Raw genomic sequence first — 19,445 nt, 5'->3', positions numbered from 1 at the left:
ACGAGTCTTTAAGGCACATGTATTCATGGTACTACGTAACCTAGTTCCACCATAAACATGCATCTATTTCCTAAAATTATTAATTACACAAACAAGCTTAACAACAGCGAAATATAAATACTAAAACATATGAACTATCTTAACTTGGCTCCCACACAACATTTGTCTGCCACATGCCTCGGTTAATCCCTACAAAGTGCAGAGCAGTTGAGAGCTGAGTCATCGAGGGTGGAGTGGTGCACGCACACACTTTGACTTCACACAAAGCTGAGAATCCTGTGGGTTTAACCGAAAGCAACTCAGAAGGATCACACAGGTTTTCTCTTCCCCATTCCTACTCACAGCTCAGCTCTTTAATCTTAAGAATTCCACTGACAGCACTCCTTTGCTTTCCCACCATTCAGACAGAGGAATCATTTGTTTTGAGCCATGAATCCTTATTGTCTGCTGCTGTCAGAAGAGGAATAACAACACAAAGAAACCAGAGCACTGTTATTTAGTTCAGTCCAATTCCGTTGTATGTGCATAGTGTCTATTCACAACGAAATTGCTTCAAGGTTGTTGATATTGTAAGGACACAAAGAGAAAAGTCCAACAATTTATGAACCAAATTGGGTGTTTGTGGTTGTTTTTCTGACAGATCTTATAGAATGTGCTCCAATAATAATGCTACCATACTATTTAGCATGCCAGAATGCATAAAAATGCAGATTATGTATTCTGTCACATGCCAGAAATACAATTACTGCATCCAGTTGCATTTTGCAGGTATATAACTCTGCATGATTCTCTGGCATTTATGAGTCCAAATGCTCCTGTATCAGCCACAAACACAGCCAGAAGGTCAAAGTGCAGTATTTCCTGTTATTGCCCTCTGCAGCGCCTGCAGTGGTGCTGCAAGAGTCTTTAAGTGTTTACTTAACTGATTGCTGTTAACACTTGATAAGGTATGGAAAAAAGCAAGCTTGTGTTAGCCTGGGAAGGCTGACACTTTTTGCCACTCATAATGCTCTCCCGGCTCTTTTTTTTCCTTATACAAGTCCTCTTGGTTTTAACTTAAGATAGCTAGAAATTGAAATTAAGTTTCTTCTCTTGAATCCACCTGATAGCTGGGTTGCATGTCCTACCTGAACCTGTATGGTTCTCTCCATGTACTCCAGCTTCCATCCACATACCAAAGGCTAATTTGGGATTCTAAATTGGGTATGTGAATGTGTATTATTGTCCCCTCTGTGTTGGCTCTTGAATAGACTTGAAACCTGTCCAGGATGTACCTGCCTGGCATAGGCTCCAGCATCCCGTGACACTAAATTATATAAAGTAGAAGAAAATGATGAAAGGATGGAATGTTGGCTGAATGAATGGCTAAGAAAATGCAGAGGAGCACTGAAAGGAATGTGTATATGAATGTGTAAAAAAATCAAAGACTGTATCTCACCGTAACCGGTCACAGCAGATGGCCCCGCCCCTCCCTGAGCCTGGTTCTGCCAGAGGTTTCTTCCTGTTTAAAGGGAGTTTTTCCTTCCCCCTGTCGCCAAAGTGCTTGCTCATAGGGGGTCATATAATTGTTGGGTTTTCTCTGTATGTATTATTGTAGGGTCTACCTTACAATATAAAGTGCCTTGAGGTGACTGTTGTTGTGATTTGGTGCTATATAAATAAAATTGAATTGAAAATTCAATTGAACATAGAATAGATGGAGGAGTAAAACATGGACAGGATGCCAGTCTCTCACAGGGCTAACACAGTGACAGAACATCCCCTCCCACACTCATGACCAACTTATAATTATCAGTTATTCTCACATGTAAGTCTTTAGACTGTGTAAGAAAGATGGGGAACTGGAGGAAACACACAGGTGCATAAAGAAGATATAAGTTCAAGCTGTGAGGTGACCACAAGAAACTTACTTGCTGGAAAAACTGACACAGGCTGAACCAGAACTACATGTACATGCAGGTTAATGCTAAAAATGACCAAAAGGTGCCTTCCTATCATTTCAATGTCTTTAAACAGGTTTGTTTTTGATCTAAACAACATTATCCTAACACTTACGATGTAAGACGACAGCATTATTCTCAAAGCAAAATCCTGTACATACAGTTTCATAGAACTGCTAGTAGACGACCGCTATTCCCCTTCATCTGTCCTTTCCCCCCCTCATCCTCGCTTTTTTCCTCATTGCTGTCCATCTATCCTTTACATTTGTTCTGTTACAGTGGAAAAAGATTTAAAATTCAAAGTTGCTGGGTAATTTTGGAGGTAATTGATTCTAAATTATTTAAAATTTGGCATTGAAATCCATCTGGTTGTCATCTTTAATTTTTATTTCAGTAAAAAAAGATTTTATTTTACATTGAGCTATTGCCAGCATCACCATGTGGGAACTGTGACAGATTTTCTGAAGAGGCGTTCTTCATGAAGCCCATCTTGCAAAACATGTTTTGGCAATCCATTTCAGCGCTTCAGGAAAGTATCCTGTACGAGTTAAAGACCTTTAATGAATCACACAAGAGACGCACTGAAACGGCTTGGCGTCAGCTTTCCAGACCCATTAATGACCAACTGAATTAGTCCAATCACACTGAAGAGATTTGAGAAATGATCTAAATCGCTTGATTACATTCAAAGGCACACAGGGATGAGGAGAAGGGACTATATAGATACTCAGAAGGATAGTTTTCCTCGTCTATGCTCCCAGTCCTGCTGTGAAACCTGACCGGCTGAAAATGAAACACCGAGATAGTAAAAGTACTTAGAACTGGATTCATTTCTGCAATGATTCAGTAATGTTAGAAATGTGCAGCTGATACGCTACTGGATGAAAATTCGTTGGTCGTTGCTCCACTTCCACTGTATAGTCAGTGGTTATCGTTTAAGGTTATGCGTTTTCGGGGGGCCAACATGTTGACTGTTATTAGTGCATCACTTGTTGGTTTGAACATACTGAAACCTCAAAATAGCACGTTTAAGTACAAGTGTACAAGATTTTAGATATGGTATGAGACTTAATGGTGTTCACCTGCCAGTGTGAGTCTGGGCTTAGCCTTTAATCATAATGATAGCTCCAGAGTTGTGTCTGCACTCCTGGCACGCAGCGTTCAGACAAAAGAAGATCCACTCAGGCAGAGTGCAATTTCCACATCCCATGGGAGGATTTCTATACATTTACTTGTGTTAGCAAATACTAGTGGTGATTTTTCCAGTCTGTTTTATCAATAAACATGAGGATTAATAAAGACACAAAGTTTATGTCATATAACTGAACATAAATTGGGCTGCTATGTTGTGATTTTGAAACTAATGCGATATAAGAGACTATATGAGATATAGGAGAAAATATTATTTTGAACCACAGACTTTGGCTGATGTTATCTTTCTGTTGCTCATACTCAATTCTTTTTGTTATCTTGGAGCCTGAAAAAATACGACTTTCCCAGTTGGACGTTGACATGACTGCTAATTGGAAGTAGAAAACAAGTAATTAGTCACTCTGACATGACATGCATGCAGCATATCCTCCAAGACGGGCGAATGAAGGCTAGAACAAAGAAAGGAGTCAGACTCTTTCAAACGTCTGACTCCTCTTCTTCTAAGTGAGTGACATGTGAGCCTCTGACCCTTCAGCCTACTCTTTCAGACCATTTCCAGGTGGTGGCAGAAATTTCTCCCTGCACTTTCTTGCTCTAGTTAAGGTATCGACAACACCAGAGAACACAGCCACGCCTGTTGCTGACACTTCCACATGCTGGTATTGCTGTTTCCTCTACCCATTTGTGTGTTGCCTTATTTGAAGGCGATTCAATCAGAGGCGCACATCCTATAAAATAAACCTGTACTGTCACTGATCATCTTCTATAATCCCTTCTCCAGTTTAGACACGCCTGCTTACACTTTTCACTGCAGCAGTACCCCACTGCCATCATTTTCCCTCTATAACCCAAGGTAGGGGGACCTGCAGACCTCTGCAGTTAATTCAGAAAGCTGCTACGTGCCTGGTATCCAGCCATCTCAAGAGTTCCCACACTACTCCTCCTCTCCGATGCTCAGTATAGGCAGAAGGCATTTACTCACAAATGCACGCCATTTATTCTTCTCTCACACTGTATTTGCTTCTGTGGTTAGTTCACAATGCCTATAAATTACACACATTTAGTTTTAATGATTTAATCACACCTATCTCCACAGGAATTAGCAATGACTTCAGCACTCAAACATCACAATAAAGCTTTTTGAGGAAGTAATTAAAAATCTCTACCCCTATCTCACCCTGCCCTGCACCCTCCTCAGTGACAACAGCCATCTGCATGTCTTCTTCACTACATCAGTGAGTCTCTTCTGTAATCTTCCTCTTTTCCTCTCACCTCAAAGCTCCACCTTCACCATCCTTTGCCCAGTATAGCCACTATTCTTCATGTTCTTTAACTTTGTCTCCCGGTACTCAGTCCGAGTTGTCCCTCTAATGCACAGGTGTCAAACTCCAGGCCTCAAGGACCAGCGTCCTGTAGGTTTTAGATGTGTCCTTGTTCCAACACGGCTGATTTAAATGGCTAAAAGACCGCCTCAACATGTCTTAAAGTTCTCCAGAGGCCTGTTAATGAACTAATCATTTGACTCAGGTGTGTTGACCCAGGGTGAAATCTAAAACCTGCAGGACGCCGGCCCTCGAGGCCTGGAGTTCCGCCACCCCTGCTCTAATGTATTCATTTCTAATCTTGTCCATTCTGGTAACTCCAAATGATAATCTGAGCATCTCCAACTCTACTTTGCCCCGAGACTCATCTCCACCCACTCTACCCCGTCCACCCACTCTTCTTCACCTCTCTTGTACTACATCTGTCTCTTTGGATGGTTCACCCCAGGTATTTAAAACAATCCATCCTCACTACTCTTTCTTGCACCTTCACCTTCCCTCTTGCCTCCCCTGCAATAACAGTTATTCTGTCTTGCTTCTGCTTTTATGCCTCTTCTCTCCAGTGCATACCTCCACCTCTCCAGGCTGTCTTCCCCTTCTCCCCACCCTCCCTACAGATCACAACATCATCTGCAAACATCATAGCCCACAGAGACTGACCTCATCTATCAACCTCCAAACAAGAGCTGATCTCTGATGATCCCAATCCCTCTTTGAACTCATCTGTCAGTCCTACCGCACAGCTCACCACTATCTTGCTGTCCTCATACATATCCTGCACCAGCCTCACATACTTCTCTGGCCGTATAGTTGTTCCCTTTATAAAAACCGTGGTTACAGTTTCTCTCTCCATCTCCTTTTATCTTCCATTTATTCATTTTTTAAAATAAAATACTGAAGTACAAACCTGGATCACCAAACCTCTAACACCAAACCTTTTCCTCAGTTTTTAATTTCCCAAAGCAGCTTAGTATCTTCACAGAAAACACTTAGAGCAAGATCAACGTCACCTCAAACAATCTGGGGCATAAATATTTCACATACAGATGCCGTCTTCCCACTCAGGAGCAAATACTGTTGTTTAATTGTCATTCTCAAGATAAAAGCAAAATGTCACACACACACAATACTTATTATGTTAGTGTTCCCTGCGCGTCTAAGCACCTTGGCACTGAAACATCTGCACAAAGAGTAGCAAAAAGAGAAAAATATATCAATCTGTCACAGTGCAGCTAGTAAAAGAGTAATTTGGGTGGTCCTGAGGTTGGCACAAACAAACTGAAGTGGCCCCCTGGCAGCAGAGACTTTTTCCGTAACAGCATTTAGTGGGCGGTGCAGCTTGATGCTGCAGTGATAAGTGCTCCACAGATAAAGATATAAATTTTGTAAGCCTTTGTACCTTGAAAAAGTTTCAAGGTACAAATCTAATTTTACAACCTCACAAAGCGAAGATTACGGACCCAAACATTAAATTAGAGCACATCTTTTTAAATCCCATCCCATCACAGGTGCACCTGAACTCAATATTTTTGAGCAGCTCCATCAAGTGTCCACAGAAGACCTAAACCCAAGCTGCCTCTCCCACCACAGACACACTTCATGGGTCACTGAATGGGTGGAGACTGTGCGTTTTTGGATAGTTAGCCGAGGGACGGAAATAACCTCCTGGGTTGGGCTCTGCTGCGTTCCATGACCACGGACGACTGCATAGTTTACACACCGGGAAGCAACATGTTGCAGATACCTAAGAGGATATGTTTCGGGTTAAGATATATTTATAAGGAACACTACTTTGCAACCCACTATTCTTGTGGGTTTGAGCAGAGACAGGTATCAGCGTGAGGTATCAGGGATACAGTTTATTGTTGGGTATTCAGACCACGGCAAGAGGAGGGGGAACATGCTGTTTCAGGTGCTGGTGACACCATCAAATGATTCCTGAAGAAGAGCAAATGTACTGATCAGAGTTTTGAAGGCTCATCAGATACTTATCTGCTGTGTAGTTTTATAAGGCATTTGTATTTTAATGCACAGAGAGCAGCAGGACTCCTTTTGTATTGGATATCCGGTAGAACAAGGACAGTTAAATCAATTCAGGATGGTTTAAGCAGAGCTCATTGGATCCTGTGACTTACAGGCGTGTTGTTCAAGTGCAAAATAACATTGAAATCAGTCAGCAGATGTTGAGCTCAGCTGTGGGAGAAAACTGTGTGAGTTTAGTGTTTTGGTGCTATGAATAATCTTCAGAAAAAGAAATTTGGCATAGCTGTTTTGAAACAATTTTTGAAAGGACTGCAAATTGAGGGGCTAATATTATATAATAATATAATAATGTAAATTTTACTTCATTACAATTTCAGTTTTTCCAGTATATTGAAAACCCTCCAATTTAAAAATGACTGTTTTGTGGAGTTCATAAAAGGTTGTTCTTCAAGGACATGTAGTATTCACATGCCTGTATATTGTATATGTATATTAAGTTAAAAACATTGTAATTAATTTGAAAGTACAGGGATCATCTTACTGCACACAGCACTTTCACTGCTGGTGTTTGTAGTGTATTTGAGTTAACAACCACAAACCTACTCAGTAGGTATGTATTTATCAAACAGCACGTATCAGCCTGGTCTGCAGTCAGCAGAGACTGGGTGTGTTCGAGTCTCACATTTGAACCCACCCATAATCAGATCTGGACTCTGATTCACTTCAAAACATGAAAACAAAAACAACTACAACAACATAGCATTAAATACACAGGCTGTAAAAAGCACCGATACTAGGATTTCCTTTTATTTCATAGTAAAGTTCAGTATTTCCATCATATAGGAGCAGCACTAGGTTATCCCCCTTTGGTAAACTTTGATTTCATTGGTCATGAGACTTTTTAGTTTAGACGTTTTATCAGAAACAAATTTTAAAACAGAATCCTGAAATTGAATCTCACAGATCGGACAAGGCTCAAAACTGCACCAACACTGCCCCCCAGTGTTAGACATCTGATACTGCAGCATCACAAATGTGAACCTTCAGGTAGAGCAGCTCAAGCTTAACTCCCAGCATGGTTTTTATGCTTTTAAATAGCAGGTAGTGAGGCTTTGCTATGTGCTTTAGCATTTCATTTGTACGTAGACATGTCTAGCAAGTTCCTCTTACTAAGTTTAGATTACTTAGGAACACTTGGGCTGTTTGAGCAAGCAATAAAATGTTGTGCTTCTCTTTTTTATTGCTTGCCTAAGCTAATTCATTTGGCCCCGAATCTATATGTGTTTTTACAAACTAGGGGTTTTCCAACATATTTGATGAGTTTACAATCCACGCAATTAATTCAGTTTGATATTTCTAGCACTGTAAACAATGTCTCCAATCATAATTAACACATTATAGGGGGATTAAATTTATTTCAAATGGTCAAATTGTGATCAGTGTGTGAAAAAAATATTTTGCACTGGAGTGGTATGAAAGAAGTTTTTATTTCCCTTAGATGCACTGCAGACTTTAGCTTTTATTTGCTTATTTCAACGCAGTCCAGAGAGGATTTTTAAATGATTTTAAATTCCAGAAAATTACAAAAGCACTCAAACTCCCTGAGATGAACTGGGATGAAAACTCCCACCGAGGCTGAAGCTGTGATTCACTGAATTGATCCCTTTACACGAGTCACTGCAGGAGACAGCAGAAAACATGACGTTCGCCACTGACCTGACGCCAATGCTGAAACAGCGCCCCCTACAGCTATTGGGAGTACATGATAGAAACCACATGATGAAAGTTAAACATTCATGTCTGACTCCTTTGCTCCGACACTGCGGTAAAACCTTTAACAGTAGATATGGTGTGCATTTGTGTGCATGTTTTTATCCCATCATAACGTTTCCTGGTATATACAATATATGACAGTACAAAAAGCTGCTGATCATACAAACCTTTGCAGCTATGGATGTGAGGGATTCGCTGACTAAACAAACTTTACTCCTCTCACTTCAAGAAATACTAATATGCTGAATGAATTATTTATGTTATCAATCTATAACACAGACTCACTGCAGCTACCCCTCATTACTCAAGGCTGCAGTCTTTGAGGCACTGAAGAAAAGAAAAACACTTCTGTATGCAGGCTGTGTCAGAACAAAAAGACACAACCACTGGACCGATCACTGCATGACCAGTGTCTGCACAGACACGTGGACTGTAACCTAGAAGGAAACAAGACTGCAAACCTTCACCACACCCTGAGTGTTTACTGATCTAAATATATATTTACATTTAATCTATCAGGAAATCAGCAGCTGAGAAGATCAGGGACACCACTACCTTCACCCACAGATTGTTGCAGGAGGTCCTGCTCACACTGACAAATATAATGCGAGACGTGTTAACGTCTTCATCTGCAAATATCTACAAACTAATCCTGCATACACCTTTGCCCATGCTGTGCATGTAAATGAACTCTAAAAATTCCTAAATACTTCCTGCAGTTGGCATATTTCACAGCTCACTGAGCTCAGCTGAATATTCCCAACTTCTGCTGGCATATTTCTGTAGTGCACAAAAAAATGGCCTCAAATTGGCATCTCTGTACCAGTTTAAGAATAAAGAAAAGCAACTGTTTTTGGTGCTATTTTTGGCAATCAAACTTTTGGGGTTTGTAAGTACATCAGTATATTATAACACTGTGATACCAGCCAAATGTAGTTGAAAGTTGAGCTTAACATATCCAGCCAGTATTAGCCCGTTTCATGTTTTTTGTATCCATGTGAATGCTGGTGTGAAAACTTACAGACCATAAGGCAGACAAAAATGCTTGGATAAAATCGAACTAACAGATCAGCTTCAACGTTACTTAAAACCGGCCTAAAATACAGAGCATATGTTGGACTCTCTTTAAAAAACTGTCTGTATTCTCTCTTTTTTCTGATGAAATAAGAGTGTGGCATTAAACCTCAGCAGTCTAGCAAACACTCTGCTAATAGGTTGCCTGTTGCTGATTTTAAGCTCAGGGGTTTCCACATTACAGCTGATCAATTTTCATACGTTTCGCACTTCACTACTAAAATCAAAGTGCGCTGTGTCGAAGTCAGAAACAATGACTTTGTGTGTCTGTAATGCTGTTAAAAGTAACAGAAGTCTTTGAGGTTTGAGTGCTGGGTGAGAGGAGTGCTGTAGCCCGAGTTCCAGTCCCTCTCAAAGACAGCCTTCAACTGTGATTGGACAGTTGACTCAACAGACTGTGACGCCGTCTGGTTGACAACTAATGCTGAGCCAGCCGTGTTCACAAAGTAGTCTCCTGACCAGTTGGATGTACCTGAAAACAGAAAGCCACAGATTATATTTAAGCACATTATCTTTTTTTTCCTGAAAGACTGATTGGACAGATGATAATAAAGTATGTGTGACTAATGACATGCTTAGAAAAGCAGCCATCAGCTTGGCTTTTAACACCACCAACAAGTATTCAATTTCAGTATCATGATGTATTTTCTCATCTTGATGAAAATCACATTTTTCTGTTTTTTGGGGGATTAATTGAAACTGTAAGATAGGTCATTGAAACTGATTGAAAAAGTTCTCTATGTGTACTCTTTAAGTCATCTTAATGATTTCAAGAAACAAATTTATTAGTAAACAAAGAAAGTGTGCCTCACCTATGTATGCTATCTTGTCCGTCACCATGTACTTATTGTGGTTAACTCTTGCAAAGGGAATCTCCTTCTGCTTGGGGGTGGCAGGCACCACGAAGAGCCTCTAAATAAAGAAAACACAAAGTCACAACATAATGTTTTTACTTTAGGATAAGTGCCATAAGACGTACAACCTCCTTTCCCAGCGGGAGATGATGCTTGACCATAAGAGCCACTCACCACCTGGATGTCGAGGTTATTCTTGGGGTTATAAACCGAGGCCAGAGACTTCAGGAAAGAAAACATGACTGGCTGTGTGCTGTTCCAGCAGCTGATCAGCAGCCGCACTTTAATCCGCTTCTCATATGCAACTCGTCTCAGCTGCGTGTCGATGTCCGCCCAGTACCTGCAGAGGGCGCCACACGCACAGTACAAGCACAATGTTAAAACTTAATGTTTCTCACTTCCTTTCGGGATGATTTGATCAGGATATCCTGGTGTTTTATTGTGCAAACACGTTCATATTAATTTTATTACTGTTGATTTGACTAGAGTTGATGTAGGACCATAAAAGAAAAACAAAAACAAAACAACGATCAACTGTTTTCCTGTAGTTACATTTCACAACTATTAACAAAACTGCACCTTTTAGGATGTGAAAACTCCATGGTGGGCAGGTAGTTCATGACAGCGATGTAGACAAAGCTCTCAGCATCCTCCATCACACTGAGGATGGACTGAAGGTCTGGAGTCCTGCCGGCCGCACATAAGGACGGAGGGGAACTCTGATCGAGCAGAAAAAAGGATTCAGTTAATTTTAGCAGCATTTTTTAAAATGCAGAAAACTACAATACGCTAAACTACAAATGCACAGTAATGACTGGACGAATGCGCGGCTATGTGGGACTGTGGGTTGATTTAGTAGCCTCAGTGGGACTGTATTAAAAAAAACATTACATTTTAAAAAGGTTTTGAATGTTGAATCCTGGAAACGTGAGCGCTGTAACAGAAACCAAAACTCTGTGCTGCAGATTGTTTTCGAACAGCTTTGGAATCCCCCGGCCCTGCATCGCCCTGAAAGAGGTGTCGATATCTGCCCACTTCTGTGACTGTAACAGAAACCAAGCATTCACATCTTCTTTCAGTACTGATGGCCAACTGTAGAGGAGTCAGAAAGTCACAAATTGTGACAAGTGACAAATTGTGGTTGCACGTTGCATGTATACAAGCGCAACGCTGAAAATGTCCCTCTCTCTGCATGATGTGACCATCTAGAAACACCAGTTATTTCCCATTTGGTCAGAAAGCAAACCTTAAAACTGCTTAGAGGTGATTAACTGGCTCTTATGACTCAACATCAAAAGAAAATCCCGCTCACCGACAGATAGACGTTGGATGGCGTGTTGTTAAGAGGCAGCTGGAGGGGTGTATCCTTGTTGTACATGGTGGAGAACCTCTCTGGCCAAGGTGATGGGATTGACTTGCTCTCCCCCAGAAACCAGTAGGCTTCAAAGATCTTACTGAGGTCTGCTGCCAGGCAGCTGCAGTTGTAGACCACCACACCCAGCTCCTTCACCTGGAGACCAACACTAGAACATTACTTACGTTTGTTTTTTGCTGGTTTTGCATTTTTGAAACTGCAGAAAACAAAGAGGAAATAAGAAAAGTTGTTCCTTCTCTTCTGTCCCAGTTTAGATTTCTTTGTCCTACTGTTAAGCCGGTATCTTTTCTGATTAATTTATCAGAAATATGTTTCTGGGACTTTAGCGCAAGCTTGTAAAAAAAGGATGCGAATGACAGCTCAACAAAAAGTCTGATTGAGAAATGTAAAAGGGAGATGTGGTTTACCACACTGATGGTCCCACATTAAACAAGTGTAGACTAAACAGTTCAGCATGTGACTGAAACTTTATACCAACATAAAAACTTCCTCTTGAAAGCAGAAGAAATGGGACAGAGTCAGTGTCAGTATTCGGGCGGGACTACCGACACTGACGCTGTTTATAGATTTACAGGCCTGTTAGAGAAGCTTCAGATGATTCTTACTGGTGGAGCCCCGTTATTCCTGTGTGAAATAAACTGCTTTCTACTTTAAGACCCCCTCCCCACTGTTCCAGTTAAGCCGTTAGTTCACAAATTGTTGTGCACAGACCCAGTGCCGGTGAAGAAAGTGAAGCTAATGTAAATATGTAATAAAATAATAGATTTTTGAGCATATATAGACCATGCTGATTTAAATAAATATATATATATATATATATATATATATATATATATATTTTTTTTTTTTTTTTAGGGAAAATTATTAAACGTGCTGAACTTTTGATTCTTTCTTATTGTTAACGGTTGCTGGGAGTGGGTGTGTGGACTTTTTTTTAGCTTTTGAAGAGAGAATCCCACATAAGGTCTGGGCCACCTTTCTTCTGATTGGATGCCCCCGCCCTGATGGGCAGGTGGGCAGTGCTGCTGTTCTCATATTCAGAGGTAGGTGCTTAAGCAGAGGGACATCCACTCCCTTTAACGCCACACCAAGTCAAGAGTAGAAAGAACTGTTTAATAATAAATATACTGATAAGTTTGCTCTGTTTACCTTTAAACACACCGACTGTACTGAGCATCCACCTCTAACAGCATTTACATGACAGTGAGAGAGAGTCTGAGTGTTTGTGTACCTGTGTGAGGGACCTCCAGTCCATGTTGGCACTGCCAATGTAAATATGCTGCTTGTCCACAACCCAGAACTTGGTGTGAAGAACGCCTGTGGTGAGCTCCTTCATGTTTACAGTCCTAATATGGGCTCCTAAAAGTCACACAAAACAAACACTTATTTCCTAAAAACTAACAATTCTGAGGGCTGGAAGCATTTTGGAAGCAATACTGGACAATGATAAATGAACATAACATATTCATTTTAGATGATTTTAGACAGAAGGAAGTGATACTCAGTATCTCAGAATAATCCATTTTGTAAATCAGAATGTTTATCAGTCTTATGCACCAAAAAACAAAAACAAAGAAATAAAAACAAAAAATGGTGCTTATGCATAGTTGTATGTTGCAATACCAGAGTTACTGTTAATGTCGCAGCTAAATAACTCCCATCACAACCAACCAACTTAACACAAGTGTCGATAAGAGGCTCACAGACGTCATATGATGTCCCACACACAGTGAGACATCACAATATGTGTATTAAACTAATTTCATAATAACTCAGACAGCTCAGATCAGTCTGACCCCTGCAGGTGTGACGTTCAAAAGAAGCCAAGAGTCACCTGAGTCGTTGAGCAGCCTGAGGTCGTGCCGTGGCTGTTTCTCCTGCGGTGTGTTAACAGCAATACGAACTGATAAATTCCCCGATAGTTCAGCGAGCCTGTTCAGAACAGCCTCACCCTGTGAGCACGGCGAGAAAATCAGGGATCAGTTATCTGGTTGTTTCACAATAACTGCTTTAGATCAAGGTCAGTCGGCACAATTAAAAGCACTTTGCATCAATTAATAATCAATCATTCTTCAGCATAATTTAATATTAGAGGAAAAGAGAAAAAGAAAACCGCAGACAACTCCAGCTGACCTGATTGGCTGTCGGCTCACGAGTGTGTGTGTCTTTGTTGGTGAGGGTCCAATAGAAGGAGGCGATGTCGACACTGCTGCGAGCCTCGTTCATCAGATTCATCCACGCCTGGAAGATGGATGGATGAGTGGTGCTGGAGTTAAACTCCAGGCCTTCGGGAATGCTCTCCACCAACACGATCCTGGAGACAGAGAAGAGTGGGAGAGTTTTTTCCTCAACGTCCAACGTCAAGAAAAATGAAATTACATGAATTCATGTCAAGCAGATAGTTTAACTAAGCTTTAAACTTTAGCTATGTTATAGAAGAGGCTGGGTAGAGTATGGATAGTAATGAAGATGCTGTTTCATGTATAGTCAAGAATCTGCACTTTAAGTAATTTTCTATTACTGGTATGAAGCTGGATAGAATCATCAGTCAAATTTGATAAAAAGTAAGAAAGTTTGCTGGCTTTGTCATCAAATAAGGTTTTAAAAAGCTTTTTGTTTTCCTGGATATTGAACTCTTCTGCATATGCAGATTAAGCTGGAAGCAGGTGTTGGTTTCTAAAGTAAACTTACCTGCAGGGATCTGTGCAGGACTCCATGTTAGGCAGAGGGAGGCTGATGTCGGGAACAGGGTGGGAAGAGGAAGAGGAGGCCCTCGGTATCAGGAGGTTACAGAGCGCCATGATGACCAGCAGCACACTAGCCACAGTGGCCAGAGCTATCAAACACCTGTAATACTGAGGAGGGAGGAGGAGACGTCCTTAGAATCTGCAGCTCTTGATCAGTGTTTATTTCTTTGTCTTTATTTTTGACATAAACTGAAAAAATCATTGCGATTTATTTATATTGACGAGTAAAAATTCAGGTGTATTTGTGTGTTAGTGCTCTAACTCACCACCTGTGTTCTCCTGTTGGATTCTTGTCCCCGGGACTCATCCTCCAGCTAACACACAAACACAACCACCACACAAGGACACTGTGAGAACATTCGATCCAGACTGAACCATAAACCTCTATCATACCAGACATCCACGGTCTCAAAATCGCCACCTCAAAAACTGCTAGCACCTGCTAAAGTCATGGAAAAACCATCATTCTCTGAACACACAAAGGAAAAGAGTTCTACGTCTGCCAGCTTCCTAAACTGGCACTCATTCACCAAATGCTGTCATTAAAAAAACAAGTAACATCATTTAATTTAAGCAGTTACAGTCAATATAAACCTAAAGCAAGAGCACTTCCTGAAACACAATCCTTCACTTCCTCACATGATTTAAAAATTCCCTTGACTTCCAGCATTCGGCACGTCTGCAACATTACAGGAAAAACAACGACGTGGCCAAACCCCAGCAACATGCTTGGGATATTTTTCACAACAAAACAGAACATTGACTATACTGTGGCGCCTCGTTTATCGCAGGAGTTACGTTCTAAAAATAACCCGCGACAGGTGAAATCCGCAAAGTAGCGAATGTTATTTTTTTACAGTTATTATAGACGCTTCAAGGCTGTAAAACCCGTCACTACACACTTTATACACTTTTCTCAGACAGGCATGAACATTTTCACACTTTTCTCTCTTGTTTAAATTCTCTCAAAGTTCAAACCTTCGTAGAAAAATAAGTCCAGTATTAGAGAATGAAACCAAAGGCACCTGCGGTTGCCTTCGACAGTGATTGTTGAGTTTATTGGGGTGAAATCTTACAAACATGCAGTAATGCACTTCAGAGTCACACTGCTAGCGACCAAAGATTTATGTAAATTTGACAAGCTGAATGCATTCTGTACTGTACAGGAGACACGGCACCAGATTGATTGACAACGGTCTACAGCCAATCAGGACGCAGAACACAATGCGCTGTTAAAAAAAACAGCGAGGACGCGAAAGGTGAACCGCGTCATAGCGAGAGACCACTGTACACAGCTTTATAACTGACCACTTAATTTTCTATGCACAGTGACCAGTGATTGCAAAATCATTAATCACTTTGTCTCACATCAAAGGGGCGACATTTGATTTAAAAAATATAAAGGAAAAGAATACAGTGAAGGTAAGTAATAAATAATTAAGCAATAAGTAACTTAAATAAATATTAAAACCGCATCAGGAAATGATTAAAAACTAGGATGTTTGTACACTGATGAAGCCCACATATTAAAGGAACTTTACCTGGTGGTACGGGATGCCGGTCTTCATGTTCACGGAAGAAATGAGCTCCGTCCTGTCAGCTCACATTCACTGTGTTGCTCTGCAGCTCTGAGACCAAACAAGAGGAACAAAACACAAACGTTACTTCAAGTCATCATGTTTCAGGGGTAAATACAAGATGACTCAACCAATCCCGAAGCTGCACCCAAGGAAACTTTGCTACACGGCTTAAAAACATTTCATTCCAAGTTTTGGCTGTAATGATATCTGTAAACAGAACCAGCAGCAGTGGATATTCATTTAATGCTATTTAATGATACATGGCTTTGAGAAAGGACGGACCTGCACAGTTTCTATCGTTCTTAAGAGGTTGTCATTAACTTAAAGTAGCAGTGTAGTTTTCAACAACACAGCAGCCTCAAACACAACCAAACGTGGGACACACACCTCAGCTTGTCCTTTACACACTCAACAAAGAGAAGGTTCTAGGTGTTTTCACCACCACATACACAGAATGAACTGCACCATCTCCAGCACAAAGACAGCTCCAGCTGCTGAAAAGCTGCCTGCAGGGTGACAGGGCCTCTGAGCTTACAGCTAGCAGTTAGAAAAAAGGACCCCCACAAACTTACAAGTACAGAGATTAAGGATTAGTGTATTTTGTACTGAAATCAAATCTGATTAAACACAAAAATGTGATAAAGACAGAATGTGATGCTTCTTTAGATCTGACTACATCAAAGACAGGAAGTGCTGTGACTTGGTAAAATTGCGATATCGCTGAGCTGGAAGTCACAAGAGTCAAAGAAGCATGTGATACTGCATTGTGAAGCAAAAGCATTTTAGCTCTGAGTCATGCACAAATATTTGGAAATCTTTCAAGTCACACTTATGAAAGTTTTTATGAAAGCAGAGCCTATTGTGGTCTATCACAGACATACTGCTATACAGGCTGTCCGACCTGCACCAAGATATTTCTCTACTACTCCCACTATAAGTGCTATTACATTACAGCACAGTGCGATGGCTGATAGCTAGTTTGTAATACACATTGCTCCAAAGTCAATTAAAACGACCGCATCATTTTGAACTTTTAATATAACACACTGAACACATTTATACACTTCAGGCCACTGGAAGTTTTCGCTCCTTATAAAGCTCAGTCACAAACAAGCTCTTTAACATACAGGACATATTTCAGGTAACCGACTCTTCCTGAAAAATGATTTCAAAGACGGGAAACACATTTCCTGCTAGAGACATATTTCTGGTCAGAGAGGAACACGTGACTAATATTTTAGTTTCACACGCTGTTGTTGTTGTTGTTTTAAGCATATGAAGAAATTTCTTAAATTAAGAAAAAGCAGATGAATGAATGTAAATGCTGAATTATTGCTAACACGCTAAAAGCAAAATGGCCCTGACTTCAGAGTCTTTGAGTGTTTTGTTTGTATCAAATTGTAAATTTTACTAGCTTTGACATGTTAAAATCTAATAACAGAACATGTTTAAGGGCCAAATGCATCTAAGAAACACGAGAAGAACACTACGAGTTTTGCTGGTGACCTGGTGGATGTTCAGAAGTTTTTAAAATTTTACTTAAACAAACCACAGAAAGAGAAACTGCTTTGCACGTTCAAGTAAATTTCATACATCTGCTGTCTGATAAATCAAATACACCTAAACAGTGTATTTGATTTATCAGACAGCAGATGTATGAAATTTACTTTTCAAGTTGCTGGTTTAGAAGAAGCATAATAGTATTGAACTGGCCAAAATACCTAAAACGTACAAAAAAACCTGTAGTTTACAAACAAAATTTTGTTAGTTCCATACAATGAAACTCACTAAGACCATGATAGAAAAAACAACAAAAAAACAACAACTTTTCAACCTCTTTTTTTTTTGCTTTATAAAATTACCAAAAATAAGATGAAAATGCATCGACTTCTTTTAAGGTCACACAGATGCTTTGTTTTGATAATGACCAATTGCTGTTATTTGTATATAGTCTCCTACAAAGTCCTCTTCTGAAGCAGGGAAACCTCTGACCTACTACAGTTTCCCAGTTTGAAGTAAGCAGAGTACAAAGTGGACACAAAGTGGAACAAAATATTGTGTTTTCATGTTCCTGCTATGTACACTGGCATGGTGGCAGGACAAAGACAGTGCTCTTCTGTTTCTGAGGTGAAATTTTGGAGCTGAATCACAGAGAGAATAAACTTGAGTTGCTTTGAGCAGACTCACTCTGTGATCTCAGTGGACTTATGTCAAACTCCTGTGCCTTCTGTGGGACATGACACACTGAACAATGCTGGAACATCATTATAAGAAACTCGAGTCTGGAACATGTTGAAACTACAGGTCAGCTCTAAGTGTCATACTGTTATAGCACCATATTTAATTTTGTTATTTTAACTGTACTTAATAAAGCAAACCCAAAAGCCCCTCGGCTCGAACTGCATCTGTTAGCAGTGGACAAAGAAGAGTTTGTGCATCTGCGCAGAGGAACAAATGAATTAGAATTAGAGAAAATAACTCGGTGAGGAAGAAGTGACTCGAGATTTTTAGCTCAAGTTGTAGCGAGTGTGTCAGTGAGTGCAAGGATTGCTAAATCACTAAATTACCTCACATGAATAAGACGACTGTAACCATTTTCTGACGTTTGACTTAGACAACACAAATGTGGTTAGCCAGCAGGAGGCTAAAACATGAATGTAGGTAAATGTGGGTCACTCTGGAGTTCGGCAAAGATCAAATAAATTAAAAACTACACATTAAGTAAAGCACGAATTAATTTACGATGAGGGAAAAGTCTTTGTTTAAACTCCATAACTGCTAACAAACACTGTAGCCTGGATCTGTGTTAGTGAGCCGACGGAGAGTCGCTGACGATGCAAAACAAAAACAGTTCGCTATAAGCTCTAAAGAACATTTAACCCACCTGCTACTATGCGTCCAGGTTACTTACAGTCCCTCACACAGCAACGACGACGTGTGCAGTTTACGTACAGTGGCATTTACGGTTAATATTCATTGTTAGATGCACGGAAATACATAAAGAGAAACACTTTTACAGCACTTGTTTTGTTTCACTGCCGTTTTGGCTACATGAGTGAGCAGGTCATGTGATCCGTGCAATTCAACCAATTAGAGTGGCGTTTTCACGTGACGTACTATATCGGCCTTACTGTAATGTAATTCTCCCCTTTCACCACGAGATGGCGCAAATAACACAGAGAAAGCGCTTACCCGAGTGACGGATTGACGTTTGAAGAAAATGAATTTATAAGGACATTAAAGGCTTGTCCACTGGGTGAAGTGTTACAGGGTTTGCAGCTCCACCAGGTGGTAAGAAGAATAAACACAAACGCTAACCCCCTTAAAAACGTACTGAAATACTGGGATGGATTCAGAGCATGTTACCTTAAAGCTTTTGACCTTCTACAGCAGAAGCCGAAGAAAGAAGCAGGAACGATTTTGTGAGCTGAGGTCTAACAACTTATCTCCTCATGTCCATCCGCCAGTTGCACTGCGGTTCTTTTTGTCTTCTGACACAGGTGATTTTTGCAGACTTTAGTTTTAACTGAAGGATCAGGTCACATGCTGTATTGCATACTTCTAGCTGAGATAAGCTATCAGTGTTTGACTTAAGCTTGTGACCCCTCAGTTTTATGCAGGAGAGAACAGATAATTGCACTTTCC

General features: G+C 40.5%; 1 protein-coding gene across 1 annotated transcript; it reads right to left on the bottom strand.

Annotated features, from left to right (window-relative positions):
* Positions 1-7,245: 7,245 nt before the first annotated feature.
* On the bottom strand, positions 7,246-18,869 carry pld3 (phospholipase D family member 3). The gene is made up of 12 exons (XM_085380407.1): positions 18,685-18,869; positions 15,762-15,848; positions 14,487-14,534; positions 14,165-14,328; positions 13,607-13,787; positions 13,308-13,425; positions 12,705-12,832; positions 11,411-11,608; positions 10,678-10,817; positions 10,273-10,438; positions 10,057-10,156; positions 7,246-9,716 (listed from the first exon to the last, which is right to left on the bottom strand). The coding sequence occupies exons 2-12, from the start codon at positions 15,786-15,788 to the stop codon at positions 9,523-9,525; spliced, it is 1,464 nt and encodes a 487-aa protein (XP_085236533.1). The 5' UTR covers positions 15,789-15,848; positions 18,685-18,869; the 3' UTR covers positions 7,246-9,522.
* Positions 18,870-19,445: the final 576 nt, after the last annotated feature.

The sequence above is a fragment of the Rhamphochromis longiceps genome, linkage group LG14 (assembly GCF_057381845.1).
Source record: "Rhamphochromis longiceps isolate RC_006_pf linkage group LG14, R_longiceps_female_GT1.1, whole genome shotgun sequence".
Taxonomy (NCBI): domain Eukaryota; kingdom Metazoa; phylum Chordata; class Actinopteri; order Cichliformes; family Cichlidae; genus Rhamphochromis; species Rhamphochromis longiceps.
The sequence above is the reverse complement of the archived record's forward strand: the minus strand, read 5'-3'. Positions and strand labels throughout refer to the sequence as shown.

Bases quoted from the DNA above. Each gene is read 5' to 3' on its own strand.
- pld3 (XM_085380407.1), bottom strand. From the start codon at position 15,788: ATGAAGACCGGCATCCCGTACCACCAG. The intron at 13,788-14,164 runs GTAAGTTTACTT...CTCTGTCTCCAG, and splicing joins TCCTGCACAGATCCCTGCAG to GATCGTGTTGGTGGAGAGCA. The intron at 9,717-10,056 runs GTGAGGCACACT...TTCTGTTTTCAG, and splicing joins GGACAAGATAGCATACATAG to GTACATCCAACTGGTCAGGA.